Genomic DNA, 22,206 nt, shown 5'->3' on the forward strand with positions numbered 1-22,206 from the left:
GTTTATATCCCTTTGGCTAGAACATAACCACACATGGCTGCACTTAGATACAAGGAAATCTGGGAAATGTTGTTTATTCTGAATGACTATAAGGGGTTGAATTGTCCCCCCCAAAAAGATACATTAAAGTCCTAGTCCTCAGTACCTGAGAATGTGACCTTATTTGGAAATAGAGTCTTGACAGAAGTAATTGAGTTAAGATGAAATCATTAGGTTGGGCCATAGTCCATGATTGGTGTCCTTATAAAAAGGAGACATTTGGAGATAGGGACTCATATGCACAGAAGAAATACAGAATGAAGAAATACAAGGAGAAGGTGTTCATGTGACTGGATGATGCGTCTATAAGCCCGTGGATGTCAACGATTTTCAGCAACCACCAGAGGTTAGAAGATGCAAAGAAGAATTTTCCCCTGGAGCCATTGGCAAGAGCATGGCTTTGCTGGTGCCTTAATTTCATACTTCTAGACTCCAGAACTATGAGACAATGAGTTTCTGTTGTTTTAAACCACCTAGTTTTTGGTATTTGTTATGGTAGCCCTAAGAAACTAATAGTGGTCATGTGCCCAAGAAAAACTGGAGGTTCTATTAAGAAAGAGGGAAGGGACAATGGATACTGGAGGACAACTAATAGTGTCTGTCATTGACCAGAAAAAATCTGTACAAATGTCCTTCAGCAAATGTTTACTGAGTGCCTACCGCATATGGTGCCCTTTGGGGACCCAGTGGTGAGCAAAACCAGTGAGGTTTTGGCCTCGTACAGCTTCAGGTCTAGTGACAAGGAAGATACTAATGATTCACACAAATATTTAATTTAAACTGTGATGCAAGACTTGAGGTCTCAGATGCAAATTTTTACACATTTCGTTCCTTTTCAGAATTTCATGGTGAACTCTGGAAAGTCATGTGCTGAGTCCCTCATTTTGCCTTTAGCTTCAGAGTCTCTTAATTCCACCCACTAGTGGAATTCATCTCCCAGATGAAATCAGATGTTGTTAGTGTTACAGCTTGTGGTTCTCAGGGGAGAGCCTGTGAAAGTAAAATGATGGAGAGCAAAATGGGAAAACATCCGTTTGGCAGAGGGTCGTATCACTGAAACAAGAATTATGGATGTTGAGTTGATGGAATGCTTTGTTTTGCACATTCCTATTCCTCCTCCAGTCTCTTCCATCTCAGTAAATATCATTGCCATCCACCCAACTGCTTGGGCCAGAAACCTACAAGTCATGCTTGCTTTTCTCTTCTTCCTCCAATTCAAGATACTTCCAAAATGTATTTCAGATGCATCTGTTTGTCTTCATGTCCCCAAATCCCAACCACTGTCATCTCTCACCAGGACTACTGTGGCCCTAATTGGTCTCCTTACATGTATTCTTGCAGCCTTATCATCTGTTCCCCGTCTAGCAACCAAAGAAAATCTGGTTCTGCCACTCTCTTTCTTGAGATCCTTGAAGCAATTGCTTCTGCATTGCTTTCAGTATGAAATCTAAAAGACTTACTGTGGCTGACACAGTCCCACATGATCTGACCCCCACCTGTCTTTCAAATCTTACCTCCTTGCTCACCTCCATTATCCCCTTTTAGTTCCTCAAACCGGTGATTGTTTTCTCTGTATTGGAGCTTTTGCATTTGCCATTCTTTCCTCCTAGAATTCTCTTATAGCTTTTCACAGGATCCCTCTTTATCTTTTATTTATTTATTTATTTATTTGTTTGTTTGTGTGTTTGTTTATTTTTAATTTATTTTTTTAGTTGACATGCAGTGCAATACTGATTTCAGGCCTATAATTCAGTGATTCATCACTTACATAATATACCCAGTGTTCATCACAAGTGCCTTCCTTAGTATTCATCACCCATCTAGCCCTCCTTATCTTTTTACACTTGACCTTACATGTCTCCTTCTCTTTAGTTATGATGGAAAGTCTTTGCAGCATTTTTACCCACATCCCAATGACTGGAATTGTGTGGCTTGATTGTTCCCGGGGGTGCTGAGAATTTGAGTATTTTAACTTTCATAGGGCAAGAGAAAGAGAGGTAGGGAGGGTGAAACCCACAGTATCTGCCAGAGCCCCTCATTTCTCCCTTCTTACCTCCCTACTTATTTTCTTCACAGATATGTATTTGTCTTCTTTTAACCCTCCTCTAGGATACATGCTCTATGAGTGCGGGGATAGCATCTAATTTTTTTTTTTTTTTATGGCATGCCCAATAAAACTGACTTATTTTTTGAGTCAATAAATTAATTTCTGTGGCCAGGGACAGTGGAGACTCTGATCTAGGCACTGTCTCTGCTTTCCTAGAATAAAAAAATCTTTTTTAGAGTGGCAGGTAGCCAGTGGGATTTCATTCTAGCACTTAGCTCACCATATGATCCCTAATAGGCGCTGAAAGTAATTTTTAAAAATCTCAGTTAATTGGATTTCATTTATTCAACTCCTACTATTTCTAAGATACTAAATAGAATTCTTGGAAATTGATTACCAGAGACCCATCTTTATATTCTACAATAGAAGGACAAACATAAAATGTACTACAGACCAGCAGCAACAAGTTAAATCATGTGAAAATCCCTAGCATCTTGCCTGATACTAAGTTGGTACTCATTTTTATTTTTTAAAAGAATTTGAGCATATCGGTGGATGTCTAGACAATATATTATTTCAGTCAGATACTGAGGCAGTCAGCACTGAACATATTTGCATGAGAAAATATTTTTCCATTTAACATTTTTGGGCACATGTCCCACCCTTTCAGTAGATTCAATGGAGAAAAGTGAAAACAGCTCTAAGATAAATTAAAGCAATATTTGTTGAGTGACCATACATGCTAGGCCCCATGCTAGGTGCATGATCTCTGCTCTATCTTGTATAATTACAGTCCTAGGACAGAGGTATTGTCTTCATTTTTGTAGATAGGAACAAATGAGGTTTTGAGGGATTAAGAATTTTGCCTGTGGTGAATACTTGTATTTGAATTCAGATATGCCCAGATGTAGATCATATGCTTTGGAATCGTTATCGTACATGTGTGGAACTGGTTACATCCAGAGAAGATATAAGCCAGAAATACCCTTAATAACACAGGGCTTTAGATAATCCTGTGGACAGAAGCATAATATTGCATGTGGGGCCACTCTGCCTTGGTTCTTACTGAATAGCTGTGTCATCCAGTACCATGATACTGATAGACGGCGTTCTTGCCAAGTAAGAAATTCAAATCACTAAAATGTTGAAAAGTGAAAGGGCTGAGCTTTGGGAACTAGGCAAAAAACCATGTCCTCCTCTCGGAACTTTCTGTGTCCCAAGGATTTGAGCAGCCCAAATCTGTTGGTCTTTAGGATATAGTCTGACACTGAATTTGAGCTGGGCTCCTGAATGAATGTTTTCTGTCAGAAGGAAGCCCCAGAGCATGAACACTGGTGTCTCATGATAGCAAGCATAGTCCCTAATGATGTGACTGCAGATAGCCTCCAGCAAGGTCTGTTCTGAGCCTCATTAGACACCTTGTTCCACTCAGGGCTTTAGTATCTGGTTTTTCCTCATTCTGGGTTTTGTGTGACACTGGTTCAAGTGCTTGTTCTAGTCAAGTCCCAAAATTTAGACGTGTCTCTCTCTGCCCTAAGACTTTAGTCTCTGCTCCGCCTGTCCTCTAGCCCCCATGTAAATACAGATTTCTTTCATCAGTACCACACAGGATCTGCAGAGCCTTTGACTGGCAGAGACCAAGGATGCTCGGACCCCACAGGACCTCTCTAGGCCAGTGCTCGTTTTATGGGTCTTCTGTGATTGATAACATCTTCAAATCAGTTTGACTTCTGGGAGGTGACAAAAGCGATTGGCAACGATTACTGCTTATTGATTCATCTTTTATTCTTGGCTCTCTTCAAGGATTTCCATTGAGTAGCTTTGTAGATGAAATGTGTTTGAAATTCAACATTATGTAAGTGTCTGTTGAATTTCCAACACCAATGGTAGGTATTATTTTCTCTATTAGTAATTAGAAACTTAGAGCTGGAAAGATTTCTGCTTATTCTTAACATTATCTTGGGGTCATATGCCTCTTTGAGAATTCAGTGACAGCTATGGGATTCTCTTCCCAGAAAAATAATGGTGTCTGTGTGTGTGTGTGTGTGTGTGTGTGTGTGTGAGAGAGAGAGAGAGAGAGAGAGTGAGAGAGAGATTTGTACATAGTTTGTTGTTGTTCACAGATTGTCTAAAACTTGTTCATGGACCCCAGGATAAGAATCTCCCAGTCTAACCTTCTCATTATATAATTAAGGCCCAACTAAATGAAGTGACTTACCCAGGGTTAAGTGAGATAACCTGAACTAGGAACTGATCACACCAATAAATGTGTGAGGTGTATCAACGTCACCCAATTAATACTATTTCCATCCCTCCTGCTCCCCACCCCTACCATCATAGTCATTTTAGTAGCTAAAATGATTTGGGCTGTTTGAGTTTATCCTATGGTCAACTACGTTTAATAATGCTGATTATAATAATAGTGCTTAGCTTTTGTAAAACGTGTACCAGAAACTTACTTTTCTCATTGGACTCTCACAACTTCCTGAAATAGAAGTGAGGATGTGTTATAACCTCCATTTTACATGTAAAAAGATCAAGACCCAAGCAAGCTATTCATGGCCAAGTGAGAAGTGAATTGCTGCTCTTCGTGTACCATGAATTCCATTTCGGGGAGCTGGGCTTGCATAGAATCCTCTTGTTTAAAACAAGCCATAGGCAAGGACACAAAGATCCTTGAATTAATGCCCAGACCAGTGTTTCTCCAGCCTCACTGTACATCAGAATCACCTGGGAAACTCCTCAAAAAATACCCAAAGATACGGACACAGTTGGTGTGGGGAGAGGCCCAGACATCGGCACTTTTTGGAAACTCCCAAGTGACTTTAATATGTAACAGCCAAGGGTGAGAACTATCACCCAGACTCCATAAAAGATGGATATAATGCTTCATAATTCCTTCATGTGTTTAGATAAGGGGCTGCCGTGATTTTCACGCCTCAAATTCAAAGGAAGACAGTGTTCCGTAGTTTGTTTTGCAATACGCTGCGAAGGCATTTGGATGGTGTACTTTGGGTATTGAGGTATTGCCTTGCAGTGTATCAGTTACAAGCACATTTGGAAATGGATTAGCTCCACTTGATACCAGAATTTGCCCAAAGCAAAACAAGCCAAGAAGCAGTCCCCAAACCTCAGTTAACGCTTTTTCGAGCACTTATTCTTCATGCTGTCTTCTTAGCTGCTTCGAATCATTACAGCGGTGCCGTGTGGCATCCAAGAAACCCAGCTTCCCCTCCCTGTCAGGCTAAAACACGGCTCTTGTTGCATGTCCCATACCTAGGGTGGAATTTCAGGATGGGGCTTTAGCCCCATTTGATGGCAAGGATGCCAGTGAACAGCTGTGGCCTTTTACCACGGGAAGATTCTGCTGTGTTTTGCTCTCTGTGAGCAGTAGAGGCTTTTTGAAAGAAAAGGAAAATATATTGCACACTGTCCCAAGGAAAGGTTAAGGTGGTGGAGGTTAATTTCTTTTTAATTCAAATATACTTTGAGTCTTTAGTTTTTTTATTTTTAATTTTTTAAAAAAAAAATTTTTTAACGTTTATTTATTTTTGAGACAGAGAGAGACAGAGCATGAACGGGGGAGGGGCAGAGAGAGAGGGAGACACAGAACCGGAAGCAGGCTCCAGGCTCTGAGCCGTCAGCCCAGAGCCACACGCGGGGCTCAAACTCACGATCGGTGAGATCGTGACCTGAGCCGAAGTCGGACGCTCAACCGACTGAGCCACCCAGGCACTCCGAGTCTTTAGTTTTAAAAGATAGGTGTTTCTCTGCTGAGGAGAAAATGTTTACTCCCCGCCCCCCCACCTTCTCTTCACCTAGAAGAGCCACCCAGATTTGGCAGAAGTGTGTGCTGAGGAGAAGTTCACAAAGCAGGGTTTTTGAATGGGGCTTTTTTGCTGGGGTGGACAAAGCCAGAGATCTGCATAAGGAGGGCCCACAGAGCCCCTCTGCACCTCAAAGGAAAAGGCGGCCTTTGTCATGGCTACGTGTGACCAGCTGTGTTACCACAGTGGGATCATGGTACCCTAACTAAACTGTGTTCTGGGTGGGGTGGCCACCTGCCCATACCCACAGCTGGAGTTGAGGAGGTCAAACTCCACTTCACCGAGCCAGAGTAATCGGGACCAGGCACACACCATATCTTTGTCATGATTGTCTCCTGCCTTAGCTAGCTAAGGAAGAAGCAGAGTGACCAGGGTCCCCATTTCTGTGAATGCCGGAATCCTGGGCTACAGGCCCATGTGTGGAACACAACTTACCTGTCTCAGACCCTGTGGAGAGTTTGAAGTCATTCTTGTCAGGGGCTTCTGATCTTGTGGAAATAGGATATATACAGAGAAATTGCTGGGAAAAAAAATATGTTTTCCGTATGTATTCCCTCAGCACATACCTCAGTGACGTATGGTTCCCAAACCTTTATTTCTGGTTGGGTGGCCTGAACTTTCATTTCTAAAGGTTCTAGAATGAGGCTGTTTTCAGGAAGCTGGTGATGAAATCTCTGGAAGGCTATGACCTCGTCGGCTGGTGGGGGGATGCCCTCAAGGACTTGTACCTGGTCCTTACTACTGCGTATGGAGTTGAATTATGTACAGAGAGAGTGAGGTTGTTTCTACCATGGCCTCCGTGAGCAAAAATGATCTCTTTCTTCCCTCTGGTTCCTTGGGGGCAGGGAACCAAGGCAGAGGAAGTGTTTAAAATAGGAGTCCTGTGTTTGGTCTCCGCCCTCCAGCCTTAAAAAACAAACCAACAGACACCTTGTTCTAGCAAACTCTGCTTTGGTACACCACATGGCTCATTGCAGGGACTTTATGAAAGACGGAAGGAATATGACCAAACTGGCCACAGCCATCTGGAACGCTTTCCTGGACCATTTCTGAATGCTCAGAATCCAAGTCCATTTTCCAGGGTTAACCTATAAATTAATCACTTTCTTGCATAAAGACTTAGCAGAGGAGTTTAGTCCCAGCTCAGAATCCAGTAGTTTGGCATTAGAGTGAAGACGCACAGGGGTAGGAGGTGGCACAAGAGCGTAGACCATGAAATGTAATGTAATGTCTAGTATGTTCTTTAGAGATAAGAGGAGGAAGGAACCCATTTTTGTTGGGCATCGTGCTGGGCACAGTGATAATTGCTTCATATGTATCATCTCTCTGATCTTTGTCACATCCCCATAAGCTGGAGATTAGCTATGTTTTATAGCTGACACTGTCAGAGTTTGCATCCTAGCCTCTGGTTGTGCAAGAAAATGGCCAAAAGCCAAACTAACCCAGGTCTGTTTGGTTCCAGAACGCTTGGTCTTTCCATTATATCATGGTGCCTTTCTTTTTTTTTTCCTTCTAGGTTTTTTTTTTTAACTTTTTGTTTTAAATATATGAAATGTATTGTCAGATTGGTTTCCATACAACACCCAGTGCTCATCCCAAAAGATGCCCTCTTCAATACCCATCACCCACCCTCCCCGCCCTCTCACCCCCCATCAACCCCCAGTTTATTCTCAGTTTTTAAGAGTCTCTTATGCTTTGGCTGTCTCCCACTCTAACCTCTTTTTATCATGGTGCCTTTCACATGTGTTGAGATTATTTTACTTTTCTGGTGTTCAATTTCTCCAACTGGCTAATCTTGGCAAAGGCTGTTGCCTACTCTGCCAGGGATTAGGTGTTTCTCCAGGGATGGAGATACTAGAGGGAACCCCAGTCTTCAAATCCAGACAGTTCTATTATGAGCCAGAGTATAACACACAGGCCATGCCTCCTGTTTATTGCTAGACCATGGGAGGCGGGAGGCAGGGGGGCTTTACTCCCAAACTTTAGCCAAATTAGCGTGGAACCTCCCTAGATCCTTCAGCACAAGTTCCTAAACTGAGACAGTCCTGAGCAGGCTGACTGGCACCCCTTCCCCTGGCCCACAGATTGCTTGGTCCCATCTATAGCCCCAGGGACTGGTAGAATAAGGAAGACATTCTAGAGTAGAAACCAGAAGCATAGTTCCCTTCCCTGGGGGTGCTCAGCTCCCATTCGCCATGACAAAGAAGGTCTAAGGTTACTTAGTCCAGATAACACATGCAAAAAGAGGTTGTCCATCTAAGTCCTCCTTATAACCCTTTTACTTTTCCCACCAAAACACTACCAACTAGATGGCAACCTGTGTTGTCTCTGCAAAGTACACACACACACACACACACACACACACGCACAATTTTGTTCTTAGCTCAGATCATAGCAGCACCACCTTGGAGATAGAATAAAAAGAATGAAACTGTAGGTCACTCTTCAAGGTTAGGTAATGCCCCCAAGACACTACAGGTCACCCCCTAGGAGTGAAACAATGTATTATTGCATTTATGGAAACAAAGTTGTAATGTAATTATTTGCCTGATGAATAATCTTAGTGCGTACTGCCTCTCATTTAGTAATCTGTCTTCTAAAACCTTTCTATCAATTTTGCTTTTTAGCATAATCCAGAAAAAAACATAATAATTTCTGGGTGTAAGTGCCTAATAGTTAAAAAACCTAAGGGCAAACAGCTAATTGGGTAAAAGTTTCCTGTGTAGGAAAGAATTTGGGGTCAGGGAGGAAGTCTGACCTTCTGGAGCCTCTTTCCTTTTAGCCATGAGCTCCCGTGGGAGTTAGTACATGCACTGAAAGTGTGTCTGCTGCTGCTGAAAGCCCCAGTTCACAGTTACGTGGAATTCTAAGGAACTTTCTGTACCTACAGTGTAAGCCAACTTTGTAAGAAGGGGGTAGGAGTGATAATTTGCATACCCCCTATGGTACGAAGGCTCCCTGATGACAGATTGCTTTCCTTCAGTAGTAAAGGAAGTCCAGGGGATCTTGTGGTTGTGATGTGTGTATGTCGCTTCTCATCAGTGCCTGAAAACTTCCTATAGCCTTGGGGAAACACCAGGTGAAGAGTGTGCTGTCTGTCCTCAGCACAAGCAGATCTTGGAAGTGGTCCCAGTGCAATCAAGAGCTGCATGTGGGAAAGTGACGGAAGCCACCAGGGCAGGTCACAAATCCTCCATTGATCGTTATCCCCATCTCTGAAGGGAACCCCCCGGAAGGCAAATTTTTGTCCTAACTTTTGGAATCTAAGTTCTGTGGAATGAACCCGAGCTCCCCATATCTCTCCCTCCTTTAATTCTTTCTTTTTTAGTTTATTTATTTATTTTGGGGGGGGGGGGAAGAGAGCGCATGAGCGAGGAGGGGCAGAGAGAGAGAGAGAGAATCCCAGGAAGGCTCTGAGCCATCAGTGCAGAGGCAGATGGGGGGCTTGAACCACAAACCGTGAGATCATGACCTGAACTGAAATCAAGAGTCTGACACTTAACCGACTGAACCACCTAGGCGCCCCTCCCCCTCCAGTAAGGACACCATAGTCCCCCTTGACTGACCCCTCCCCCGCACACTGAGCAAAGTGGACTAAGGGCGAGCCTGCATCTGAAGCTAACCTTTGGTCCATTTGGGCTGGAAGGGGGCAGATTCTGTGTGAAACCAGCAGGCACTTTGAACTTCTCAATTTGAAACACAAGTTCTCAAGTGTTGCTTTTTGTTGTTGTTGTTTTATTACGAAAGTCATTCTTATACATGGTTGATTTTTCTTCAAGGCTAATAGCACAGTGTGTTCTTTGGGGACACCCCATAGCCAGCGGTATAGCTTACTGAAAATGCATAAAGCTTAGAGGAAAACTCATTCTCTGGAGAGAGAATCCAGTGTTTGTCCAGGAACTGGATCTCTGCCTCCTCCTACACCACTCACTCTCCAGCCAGTTGCATACTTGGTGGAGAGATTTATGAGACTGAACATACAGCTGCAAATCTTTTTTTTTCCCCCAAGAACAATGTTCTGCTTTCAAGGCTATTATGCACTAACTACAGACACACAACTTACTGACTATGGCAGCATCTAAAACTCCCAAGTTTTATCCTTGCTGAATGTGAATATTTTTGTAAACCTAAAGCATTCTATGGACGGAAGGGATTCATTCTGTAGAAGTAACTAGCAAATCTTGAGTCAGCTTACTGTAGTTCTGAAGCAACTGTGTTAAAGTGAACATCCTATGGATAGGACCAGGGATTCCTTAACCGAATTACGCACTCGATTTACCTTAAAATCATGCTGATTGTTTACGGTGGTTTCTGGATTCTCTATTCTTGTGACATTCTCTTAGATTGGGAAAAATCTCTCTTGGCACCTTGTATTTATTTTTATTTTTCATATTTCTTTTTTTTAATTTTTTTAATGTTTTTATTTATTTTTGAGACAGAGAAGACAGAGCACGAACGGGGGAGGGGCAGAGAGAGAGGGAGACCCAGAATCCGAAGCAGGCTCCAGGCTCTGAGCCATCAGCCCAGAGCCCGACGCGGGGCTCGAACTCACAGACCATGAGATTGTGACCTGAGCCGAAGTCGGACGCTTAACCGACTGAGCCACCCAGGCGCCCCTTTATTTTTCATATTTCATCTCAATAAATAATGCCAACTCAACGTCTACTTCTGTCCCCCAGACCAGAACCCACAGTGGGCTTTCCTGGGTGTGTGCCATGCCGTGGTTAGTTTGTCTTCAGCAATCTGCATTCATTGAGCTGTTTAGGGGGAGAGACTGTGTGGGAAGAGGGAAAGAAGAGAAAACCCAATTATTTATTTAATGTTTCACTGATACTAAACACTGGGCTTAGTTCTTAATCAGATTTGATTCTCATCATAAACTTGATCCCCACTTTACAGACGAGTAAAGTATAACTCCGAGAATTTGCAACTTGCCCAAAGTCACATGACTAGTAAAGTAGGTAAGCGGTAAAACAATTTTATTGCATTGTAGAGAAAATGAACAAATTATTTATGTGCATCTCAATTGATCACAAAATGAACTACTCGTGAAACTACTGGCCAGGAATTCTAAGACCACGGGTTAGTTGTCTACTTTTGAAATTGATATAAATTAATCATATTACAATCATAGTATTGAGACTTTATCTCTTTTGGTCCCTGCCTTGCTAAATGTTTTGTTATTTTGAGGTAAAGCCTGAAGCAGTCTTACCCTCCAATCCTTTCTACGTCAAGAACACAAAGAAAACAAGAGAGAAAAGCTAGAGTGGCTTTCACATGAATGGAGTCATTTCACGGATGCAAGTGTCTTGGTGAATACAGATTTCCGTGGCAGCAGGGAGACACTTATGTAATCACAGGTGTAGTGTTTCTTTCCAACCACACCCCCTCTTTGGATAACAATTGAATAATTGTGATGGAACTCTTGCCGTACAAGAACTAGTGTGCAGGGGCGCCTGGGTGGCGCAGTCGGTTGGGCGTCCGACTTCAGCCAGGTCACGGTCTCGCGCTACGTGAGTTCGAGCCCCGCGTCGGGCTCTGGGCTGATGGCTCAGAGCCTGGAGCCTGTTTCCAATTCTGTGTCTCCCTCTCTCTCTGCCCCTCCCCCGTTCATGCTCTGTCTCTCTGTGTCCCCAAAAAATAAATAAACGTTGAAGAACTAGTGTGCAATTGCACAATCCCATGGGCACGCGAGTCATCTGTAAGGTGATCATACATCTACCAGGACAGGCACAGCATAGGAATCAGAGGCAAAATTATTTAGTTGGTTTGGCTCCTTATCAAGAGAGAAGCTGGAGTCCAGCGTAGGTATTCACCCCAACCTGATCACACCCTGAAATGTGCTGAGTCCCTACCTCTGTCTTCCTGCTAACTCTTATCGGACCTATGGTGATTTTTAAGACTTTTCCCCACTGCCCTCAATCTCAGAAATGACTTACCTGTGACTTATGAAGGCGTTGTTCAACTTCTTCATTAAGGATAATGTCCTTCATATATCCCTTCTTTATAAAGTCAAGGTTTGTACGTATGTGCTTTTTAATACAGAAGAGAAATAATTTCCCTAGGCTGTATGCTTCCTGGTGTTACTTGTAATGTGTGTTGATTTGCAAAACACAGTGTACCATTGATGCTAATTCGAAGTCTGTTATAACTGAATACGTTACACAATTCCACCTTCATTTCTGAATCATTCTGTACGTTTTTAGTAACAGGACATTGGAACTGCTGGAACCACAGCAGTTGTTGGGACCACTTAGGGAGAGATGACGTTTTTACTAACAGCCTGATTCCAAAAATATTCCCTTGAGTACAAGCATGATAAATGTTTGGAAGGCTTTTATTTCCCCCTCATCATTCAAGGAAAAAAATGTTGAAGTAAATATCTACGTTCACATATTGTTCGGGATTTTAAGGAAACAAAGAGAGTTATTCAGTGTTAACTGAGTGAAAACCTTCTTTCGAGGTTGGGGGAGCCTAAACATCAATATCACAGATGTCTGAGTGGACCTAGGCTGTTTAATTAGCAGTTAAAGCGAAGAGAAAAACATGTTTGTCTTCTACTCTTCTCTGCATTCCCCAAACTTGCATCTATACATTGTACTTTATAAACCTGTAAGTCAAATGGAGTTCAAATTCCAGATGTGGCACTTAGTTGTGTGACCTTGAGCAAATAATTTAACCTCTCTGAGACTCCATTTGTTTATAAGGATTGTATTGGTGATCGTGGGTGGCCAGTGACAGACACCAGCTATCATACTAGAAATTGGATAAGGATATAAAGGATGTAAGGGAATGAAATTCAGGTCTAGAGAATCAAACTTGATCAAGGTAGCAACCAGGGCAGATCTGGGGATTTAAGCACCAGAGCAGACAAACTTTCTCTCCTGTGTGACTCAGCTCCAGCTTCAATGGTCCAGGAGAGAGAATCTGGTCATATTGGGGTCAGGTGACCCAATGGATAGGGGAGGACACTGTGGTTGGCATTCCCATCCACATCACCTACAGCAGGGGAACATGATACTCGAAAAGTATTATCAAGTTTCTTTTGGCAGAATTGATACCTGGATGGCCTAAACCCAAACTATGTCACCCGTAGCTATTAGGAGAATTTTTTATAAAGTGTGTGAAGTACTTAGATTGCTAGTTTGATTTAAAAAAAAAAAAGATTTCAATAAATGACAGAACTTACTGAGAAGTTGCCTGCTTTGAAACTTACCTTGCCAATAATAATCTCCTCCCAAACTAAATTGTAAGCTTTGTGAAGGCAAAGGCTCAGGTATTTAAATTTTTATTTCATTTAAGTTCTCCAGACACACTAGTTGGTACAAGATGTCTTAGAATTTCCTCCCATCACCCTGGGACAGAAGATCTTCACATAATCTTATGTTCTTAAGAGGTGCTCAGGTGACCGCACAGGTCAGAGGGTTAATCGACTATGAATGACTCCTGGTGCCCTTGTTCTGTCCCCACTCCTGCCCTCCACTACTCTGGAGAGCATGTGGGGATGCAGGGGATGAGATTGCCTTTATGCCTAGGGTAGCCCTGAATCAGCCTTCTTTTATAAAAGAACAAATAAGTCACAAACTTTGGTATTTTAAAAATGTGTGTGTGTGACTAAATGCTAAATTAAAGGTGATCCCTGGTGATACACACATGTGCATGCGTGCATGAGCACACGCACGGACATACACACGCATCCCCAAAACAAAATGACCTACTTCTAAACTTAAGTGCAGTTCAAGTCACCAAGGACGGAGGTTGATAACAGGACCAGTATAAAATTGTTTTGGTGCCCCTTGCCCCAGGCCCTTCCCCTTTCGGATTATAGGTTCCCCCGCCCCATCCCGGGGTTTAGCCAGTCCAATAACATGGGCTTTGACCGTTGTGTTGCCAGTGGTCCTTGCCCGGCGGGCCCTGATGGCTGCCCTTTTTCTACCCCTAAACTCCTAGGCATAGGTCCTGAGCAGAGGCCACTGAATGCTCATCCCCCCAATCACACAGCCCCCACCATTCAAGTTCTGTAGCCTCCAAGAGCCCCTGCAATCAGGAGGTCCAAAAGACTTCATCTTCGAACTGATCCTGCAGCCGCCCTCTCCAGTCCACAGAGATCTCTGCACTGCTGATATCAGCCCCCTTTCCCTCCAGTTCTTCTTTTGAATAACAGTGTTACTGAGATAGAATTTGCCTTCTTTGTCAAGTGTATATCTCACTTACTTTTGGCATATTCACAGAGTTATGCAACTGTTTCCACAATCAATTTTAGAATATTTTCACCACACCTAAAAGAAACGCCATGCTTTTTTAAAAATAAAATATTTATTTCTTGTCCACATTACATGAGGACTGCAAGTTGGTTACAGTTTGGGCTAGAAATCCTGTACTTCTTAGCAGCCACTGCCATACCTGCCCCAGCCCCAAGCGACCACTAATCTACTTTCTGTCTCTGTGGGTTTGTCTATTCTGGACTTAGAATATAAATGGACTTGCACAAGATGTGGTCAGCTGTGACTGACTTCTTTCACTTAGCATAATGATTCCGAGGTTCGTCCATGTTGTAGCATGTAACTGGTTCCATCTGATTGCTGAATAATATTCCATTATACAGATATACCAAATTTTATTTCTCTTTTCATTAGTTGGTGGACGTTTGGCATCTTTCAGTTCTTGAAGCACTAAGTCCCCCTGTCTTCAGCTCTTTCCCTCTGGCCCCAGATCAGGGATTGCGGACTCAAATGTCTGTCTGCCAGGTGGAAGGAAAAGAGGAAGCGGTGAGGACACATGGCAGATGTGCCCATCTAGAGAACGTGTGCCCATCTCGTATGGGTAGCCCCTACTTCACCATTGCCAAGTGGCCATTCTGACCTAGTGCTTTTGGAGCTGTAGGTTGCTCCAGAGGGGCTGGATTCTGGATTTTTATGTGGAAATCTCCTGTGTTTTTAGTAGGAAACAAACAAACCTCATGGGAGAGAGACGGAATACAATTCTGCTTGAGACTAAATGCTAAATTAAAGGTGATCCCTGGTGATACAGAGACACATCTCACCTTCAGGAGCCCATGAAGAGTTAGCTGGAGTGTGGGCTCACCTGGAAACTACTGCCTTCCCATTTGGTAACACAAAACAGCTATTCATCCTTTTGGAGGAAACAAGGACCCAGGTCTAAAATCAGTACTGTGCATCGGGAGGGAGTGGAATTTCTCTCATTCTTTGGCTCATCAGTAGGCTGGGACAGGAAAAACAAAGCACCACTAATGTCAACATTAAATTAGTGCTCGGTTGCCCTGCAAATTACTTGTGGCCTACTTCAGGATGGATTATAACCTGCTGGCATGACTTTGATTATGATTACGACTTCAACCATGGTTGAGAACTGCTGATCCTGCACAAGATGTGCCCTGAATCCATAAGGACAGATTTATGGAACTGGGAAGGAAAAAACAGTAATGGTGTGGTCTCCTCATATACAAAGATGCCATGGTAATATATGTTGGGGTGTGGAAAATACTGAGGTTCGTGACAACAGCCAAGTGTTTATTGAGGAAATAACCACTCTGCTTGCCACAGTCCATTTTCCATTTTGTTTTGCATGTGACTACAAAGGAAGTGGGTATTTAAAAAAATTTTGTCTTTAAGTTTATTTATTTATTTTGAGAGAGACAGAGACAGTGTGAGTGGGGGAGGGGCAGAGAGAGAGGAGGAGAGAGAGAATCCCCAGCAGGCTCTGTGCCATTAGAGCAGAGCTGGACACGGGGCTCAAACCCACGAGCTATGAGATCCTGACCTGAGCTGAAACCACGAGTCGGACGCTTAACCCACTCAGTCACCCAGGTGCCCCAGAAGTGGGTATTTTTAAAGGGAAAGAAGTGAATAAAAACCAGCAGTCTAGTGCCTGACATTGGCAAAGAGGTTTTAACTTCATTACCTAATTTGAGCCTGTGGGGATAAGCGTTTTTACCTAACCCTGTTTTGTAAATTGAGACATGATAGAGGAGAAATGACATGATTAAGGCCATCAAACAAAGGAGCCAAAGACTTACATCCTTATCATTAGATTCCAAATCCCCTATCTTTTCCATAAATATATAGCTGCCCTTCTAATACTTTCCAATTTTGGTTTAAGTAACAGGTATAGATATTTTTACACCTAATAATATAGTGTTTTAAGGGCGCTTGTGTGGCTCAGTTGGTTGAGCATCCGACTCTTGATTTTGGCTCAGGTCATGATCCCAGGGCTGTGGGATCAAGCCCCATGTCAGGCCCCATGCTGAGCATGGAGCCTGCTTAGGATTCTCTTCTGCCTCTGTCTCTCTCTCTCTCTCTCTCTCTCTCTCTCTCTCCTGCCCCTCTTCCCCACTCATGCTCTCTCTGTCTAAAATAAAACATAATAATAAAAATAAAAATAGTGTTTTATTGTATATTTATTTTACATATTTTATTTTATTGATATATTTTAGATATAAAATATTTACTATAATTTGTATTATATTAATAGTGTTTGAGTTTATATTGTTATTACCCACTCAGAAAGGAAATGGGGATTTTCAAAATGTTTTAATATTTTTTATTCTTTGAGTTATCAACATTAAATTAACTATATAATAAATAATGGGGATCAGGTGTACATCTCATTTACCCAGGCATTATAAAGAAATTTGGTGATAATAACAGATATGGGAGACATTAATCAGTCTCAGCCAGTCTCCTTTGCTTTCCCTCTCCTCACCTTCTCTCCCTTCTTTCCTCCTTTTTATTTTCTTATTTTCCCAGTCAGTGAGGTGATAATTTATAAGAAGCAAGAAGTCCTTCAGACTCAAGAAAAATTGGTGCTTTTTTGCTTAATGCATTTATACATTCAATTCATTCAACAGTGAATATTTATAAAGTTACTACATTGGTTTCCTATTGCTGCTGTAACAAATTAACACAAACTTGGCAGCATAAAACAAAGAAATGTTATTGCCTTAGTTCTGGAGGCAGCAGTCTACAGGTGTCACAGGTCTGCATTCCTTCTGGGGCTTCAAAGGGGAGAAGCCACTGCCTTGCCTTTTTCAGCTAATAGAGGCCACCTGCATTCCTTGGCTCCTGGCCCCTTCCTCTTTTCTCTCCAACTTCTTGCTTCTCTTGTGCCTTTACTTTCATGTCTCTCTCTCATAAAGAACCTTGTGGTTACCTTGGGCCCACCTGAATAACTCAGGATAATCTCCTGATGTTAAAATCAGATGATTAGCAACCCGTTCTATCTGTAACCCTAACTCCCCATTGCCGTGTAAACTATGCACAGGTTCTAGGGATGAGGACATAGACCTCTTTGAGGACTGGGGACATTGTATCTACTGTGTACCGGGTACCATATGGACTTATATTCTGTTGGATTCAGTTTTGCTAATTAGATGTACTTATCACTGACAGCTGGAGATCTGTGTGTCCATTTTTCTGTTGGAGTGCTCATATGTCCAATGTCTGCCTCTTCAGACACACAACAGATATACCATAATGCCCAGCATCTGATGTCACCACTAACCTCAAGAGAAGTACCTCCATTTGAGGCTGTGCCTGTGGATCACTATCAAGCTCACTACGACATATCCAGAGAGGCCTCTCATTACTGAATGATGCTTTTTATTAGAATTCTCTCACCTGTCACAGGTTAACTAATACTGAGTGTAAAAGTTGATCTTTGTTGGTCTCATCCACTTTCACAAGGATGGGAAACAGGGTGATGTGTGGAATTTAGCATCTCAATGGGGCACCTTGGCAAGTGAAAGGAGGCATTATTAATATTCATGCAGGGGGCACCTAGGTGGCTCAGTCAGTTGAGCATAGACTTTGGCTCAGGTCATGATCTCATAGTTTGTGAGTGCAGTGCAGAGCCTGCTTTAGATCCTCTGTCCCCTCTCTCTCTGCCCCTCCCCTGCTTGCACTCTCTCTCTCTCAAAAATAAATAAAACATTAAAAAAACATAATCACGCAGGAACACTTGGTGTAAAAGAGGACTATCTTGGGAATAGTGGGCCATAGGGTCTCCCTAAATATCGAGCCCAAATGAATAGCAGCAATAAACACTGGCTGTAAAAGCATATTGCATACTCCGTTGGTTCAGAGCGCTGCGATACAAGCTTGATGTCCTTTGCTTCATTTAATTCTTACAACAATCTTATAAGGTAGGCATTATTATTATTATTATTAATCCCTAGTTTAGAGTTGAGGGAAACAAAGCTCAGAAATTTAAATACCTAGGTTAAACTAGTAAGTTGCTAAGTTAGGATTTAAACCTAATTTTGTAAAACACTAAGCCAAATGCTTTTTTCTATTATCCTGCCTTCCAGAAAAAGTATAGATTCTTGGAAATTGTTGTTGCCAGCTGGGTAAGGTTGGGTATTTTAAGAGAGGTTAGATATTAGAGATACACAGTGCCTTTAAAAACCAGGAGCTATAATAGATACTTTTTCTTTGTCTTTCCTTTAGGTCTGTCAGTTTGTTGTCTCTGTAAATGGGCTCAATGTGCTGCATGTAGACTACCGGACGGTGAGCAATCTGATTCTGACGGGTCCTCGGACGATCGTCATGGAAGTCATGGAAGAGTTAGAATGCTGAGCAGGTGGACATCCTGGCCCTTAAGTGGCCTGAGGATGATCAAAGCCAGGACAACACAAAGCAATGCAATGACAAGACTTCCATACAAATGGATGGTTTTGGACACACAAATTTTTTCTCCATACATACACATCTTGATTTGAGTTTCGTACACTGTTTGAATGTGGAAGAACCGGGTAGATCATCTTTAAAACAAAACAAAACAAAACAAAACAAAACAAAACAAAACAAAACAATTTATGTCAGTATAGAAAAACATTGAGAAATGGAATTTTCTTACATAGTAGAATTGCCTTACTTGATTTCCATGTGTTGGTCTCACCTGTTGTTTTTTTAATCTTAGTTTGCAGAAAGTTGTTGAAATGCTTCTCTGGCCAAAATAGCAATGTGCTAAAATCCCCTCCTAGGAATCAATAGAGTAGTTATTACAGATTTTAAATGGTTCTCTTACCAAAATGATTATGGAACTGTTTATTAAAGGATCTGAATCTCACCAACCTTCAAATAATGCAGCATCCAAAGGAATATTACCTGTTAACTAGCATTTTGATGAAGGTTCTAAAGCATTCAAGTGCTTAAAAGCCATTGAAAAAATGGCTTTTTCTTAATTCCTGCCTTTAGTATCAACTTGTAACATATGATCTCAATTATGGCATTAGTTAGAAAACAAAAACCACGTGATAATATGGGTGAGAGAAATAGGGAGATAATACAATTTTGTGCTCTGACTTCTTTCTGACCCTAAATAATTTTGTTCTGTCAATCAGCTACAGAAGCCTTCTAGAGTTAATCCAGAATATGTTGAATGTCAAAACAGAGGAATTTGTATATATACATATCAAGCCTCTGGCAAGATTTCACTTTGAAGTTGTCCCTTTTTAAGTGAAGTGTTCTAGGACTTGGCCCATATGTGATAAAACTTGAAATTAAATTGCTTCATTGGCCTGAATTTTTACTAGCTTTCTAGCATGACATATTCTAGGGACATAACATGTCTTGCTTATTTGGTGGGATTATTTTTCACCCAAACATCGTCTTGCATTGTAATTTTTCAACTCACTGTGTATACGCACATTTCTTCTTTTGTTTTAGAAAGGAATGCATTTGGGAATTTGGTGTGTAGAGGAAATTCCTCAAAGTGCCAAATTAGGTAGTCAGGGAACGCAAAATTCCATTCTGAACAACCAGGTTTCTTTCTTATCATGTATTCACAAAATAAAGTACGAATGCTGTACCTCGGCCATTCTTTTTGTGATAGGTTATCATAATGTATTGGTACTGGTAGGATGGACATGCCATGCTAAAGATGTTACGTATATATGTTTCCGGTAATCCAACTTTTCTGATCTGTAGCGCTAGTCAGAGAGCAGGATTTTGAAGTAACATAAAAGGTCTAACAATAGTCCCGTTGATCTACGTTTGGGAACTAGTATCGTCTGTGTGTGTGTATGTGTGTTTATACTGTATGCCAGGCTTTGTGCTACGGCACTTAACATATGTGATCTCTTTGAATCTTCATCAAACCCTGCAAGATAGGTATTATCACCCTCATTTTTCAAGTGTGGAAACTAAGTCTGAGCAAACTTAAAAATAGTCTCTATGTTCACACAGCTGCAAGAACTCGTAAGATTCAAACGTGGGCTTATTCAATGCTAACGCCCGTGTTACCGCCCCTCCCCGAGCGTCTCCCCATTTAGGGACCTAATGTTGTGGGCTTCTTTTGTATCCAGTGCTGTGCTAAAACTATATGTCACTTATTCCTCCTGACCTGTGAGGTCAATATCGTCATTTTCTCCATTTTACATCTGAGGAAAGGACTCATAGACAGCTTAGTCATGTACCTAAGGCCACACAGCTAATAAATGGGAGACCTTATGGTTCAGCTTTAAAAGTTTTTAGAACATCTTTAAAAGATGAGTCTTAAACGCTTTCTGTGACCAGGGGTTCGTTAAGCGACAAAAGAGGAAGAATGGCTTCTTCTTGCCAGCCGTCTGTACTTTGTACTCATGTCCCAGTGTGCATCATCTCAGGCCCTGGCATACACCATCCCTTCCCTTTAACCAGTCTAAGCACCAGAGAAGCATCTGCCTGTCTGTCTTCCACACAGCCTCCTTCCTGCAGGTAGACTTTCTTTGATTCGGAGAGTGTTATTGATATCTTTGGTCAAATGAATACTGAGGGAAGGAGAGAAGGAAAGAAAGGGAGGAACTATTTCTCCCTTTGGCTCTCATAGCCTTCAGTTTAAAGGCCAAATGACAGATAATTCAACCGAAGGCCAAGAGAGCTTTACCCTAGCTGTTCTTCAGCCCATTTTTGACATCCTTACAATGTGATTAAATGAATGATCCCATTCCTGTAGGGGCACTAGTTAGCTCTCTCCTGCCTTTGCACAATTTCTCCTCTCCAAAATATTATTTCACCTTCTTTGCCTGGGAAAATCTGTCTAATTAACCCCCCTTAGATATTATCTTCTCTGAGAAACCTTTGCCCACCCTGTAGTTCTGGGATTGACTCCCCTTCTCTAAATTCCCATGGACCCTTATGCATCAACACCCTCTAATTACAGCATTGGTATTTGCTTTGAGGTGGTCCATCAAGTGTCTGTCTCCCTAACTGCACTCTGAGTATCTGCAGAATGTTCCCTTCACCTAGCCCAGTTTGTGACACAGTAGTGTATCAGCTATCCACGCTGCCCAACAAACCACCCGCAAACATGGCTTATAACATTCTATGTGCTCATGATCCTGTGGATTGGCAGTTTGGGCAGAGCTCTGCTGGGATGGCCAGCCATTACTCAGTGTGGTGCTGGTTGGGTTCCCACAAACGTTTGTGGTCTGGGATGGCCCAGCGCATGTGTCTTGCAGCTGGCTGAGGTGCCTCCATTCTACCCCGTGTGGCCTTTCCCCACAGCTGCCGGGCCTTCCACATTAGGCCTCATGAGTTCAAAGAAGGTGAAAATGAAAACTGTGGGACCTTTTGTAGACTCGCCTGGAAAGTCACAGTGTTACTTCTGTAGCATGTTGTTGGTCAAAGCACGTTCGCAAAACTAGCTCCGAGTCAAGAGGTGGGAAATAGATCTACCTTTAATGGGAGGAGCTGCAGAGAATTTGTGGCTACTTTTAATCCACCAAGAGTAGGCACTCCCCATTCATGGAATAAAGGACCTAAGAAGTTACCTAGTTATTGAAAGGCGAGACGCAGATAACTGACCAAACACTGGGTAGAAGTTTGATAGGAAGTTGTAAAGAAAGCCCAGTGCCTAATGAAAACTTCAAAGTTGGAAAATCCTGAAATGATAGTGCCTCACGGAGCCACGGACAGCAGTTTATTCTTCTGCTGATGGGGAACTGCCGTATGGAATGATCAGGGGCCACGCCCGACTCATGAGGCTTGTTGAGGCTGGAGCCTGGGCTAGACATCAGTCTTCTGCCCTCCCATGACATGTCCTTTACAAGATAGCTTTCTGTGGTGGATGCTGCAAGTATGGCGAAGCTAGGCCTTTGGCTCTGGGGTATTCATAAAATGCAAGGGGCACCATGTACCCATGAAGGTGAAGGGCATACATTTTAACTGACTCAGGCCTTGGGTTGTTAAATCGTATCATTAAAAAAAGTATTTTGTGTGATATTTTAACAGATGAATTGCTTTAAAATTTAGGAACTTCATTCCTGAATATAACACCAAGAATTATTCTAAATTA

At 42.3% G+C, this 22,206-nt stretch overlaps 1 protein-coding gene across 2 annotated transcripts in view; it reads left to right on the plus strand.

Annotated features, from left to right (window-relative positions):
- DEPTOR (DEP domain containing MTOR interacting protein) overlaps positions 1-21,887 on the plus strand; it is a 135,592-nt gene extending 113,705 nt beyond the window's left edge. For both annotated transcript variants that reach the window (XM_047074134.1, XM_047074135.1), the window contains one exon: positions 18,378-21,887. In XM_047074134.1, the coding sequence (XP_046930090.1) occupies positions 18,378-18,506 (129 nt within the window). In that variant the 3' untranslated portion in view covers positions 18,507-21,887. The remainder of the gene's footprint in view (positions 1-18,377) is intronic.
- Positions 21,888-22,206: the final 319 nt, after the last annotated feature.

Source organism: Lynx rufus, unplaced genomic scaffold, assembly GCF_022079265.1.
Source record: "Lynx rufus isolate CCGP_SWC_20201006 ecotype Redwood Valley unplaced genomic scaffold, mLynRuf1.p SCAF_12, whole genome shotgun sequence".
NCBI lineage: Eukaryota > Metazoa > Chordata > Mammalia > Carnivora > Felidae > Lynx > Lynx rufus.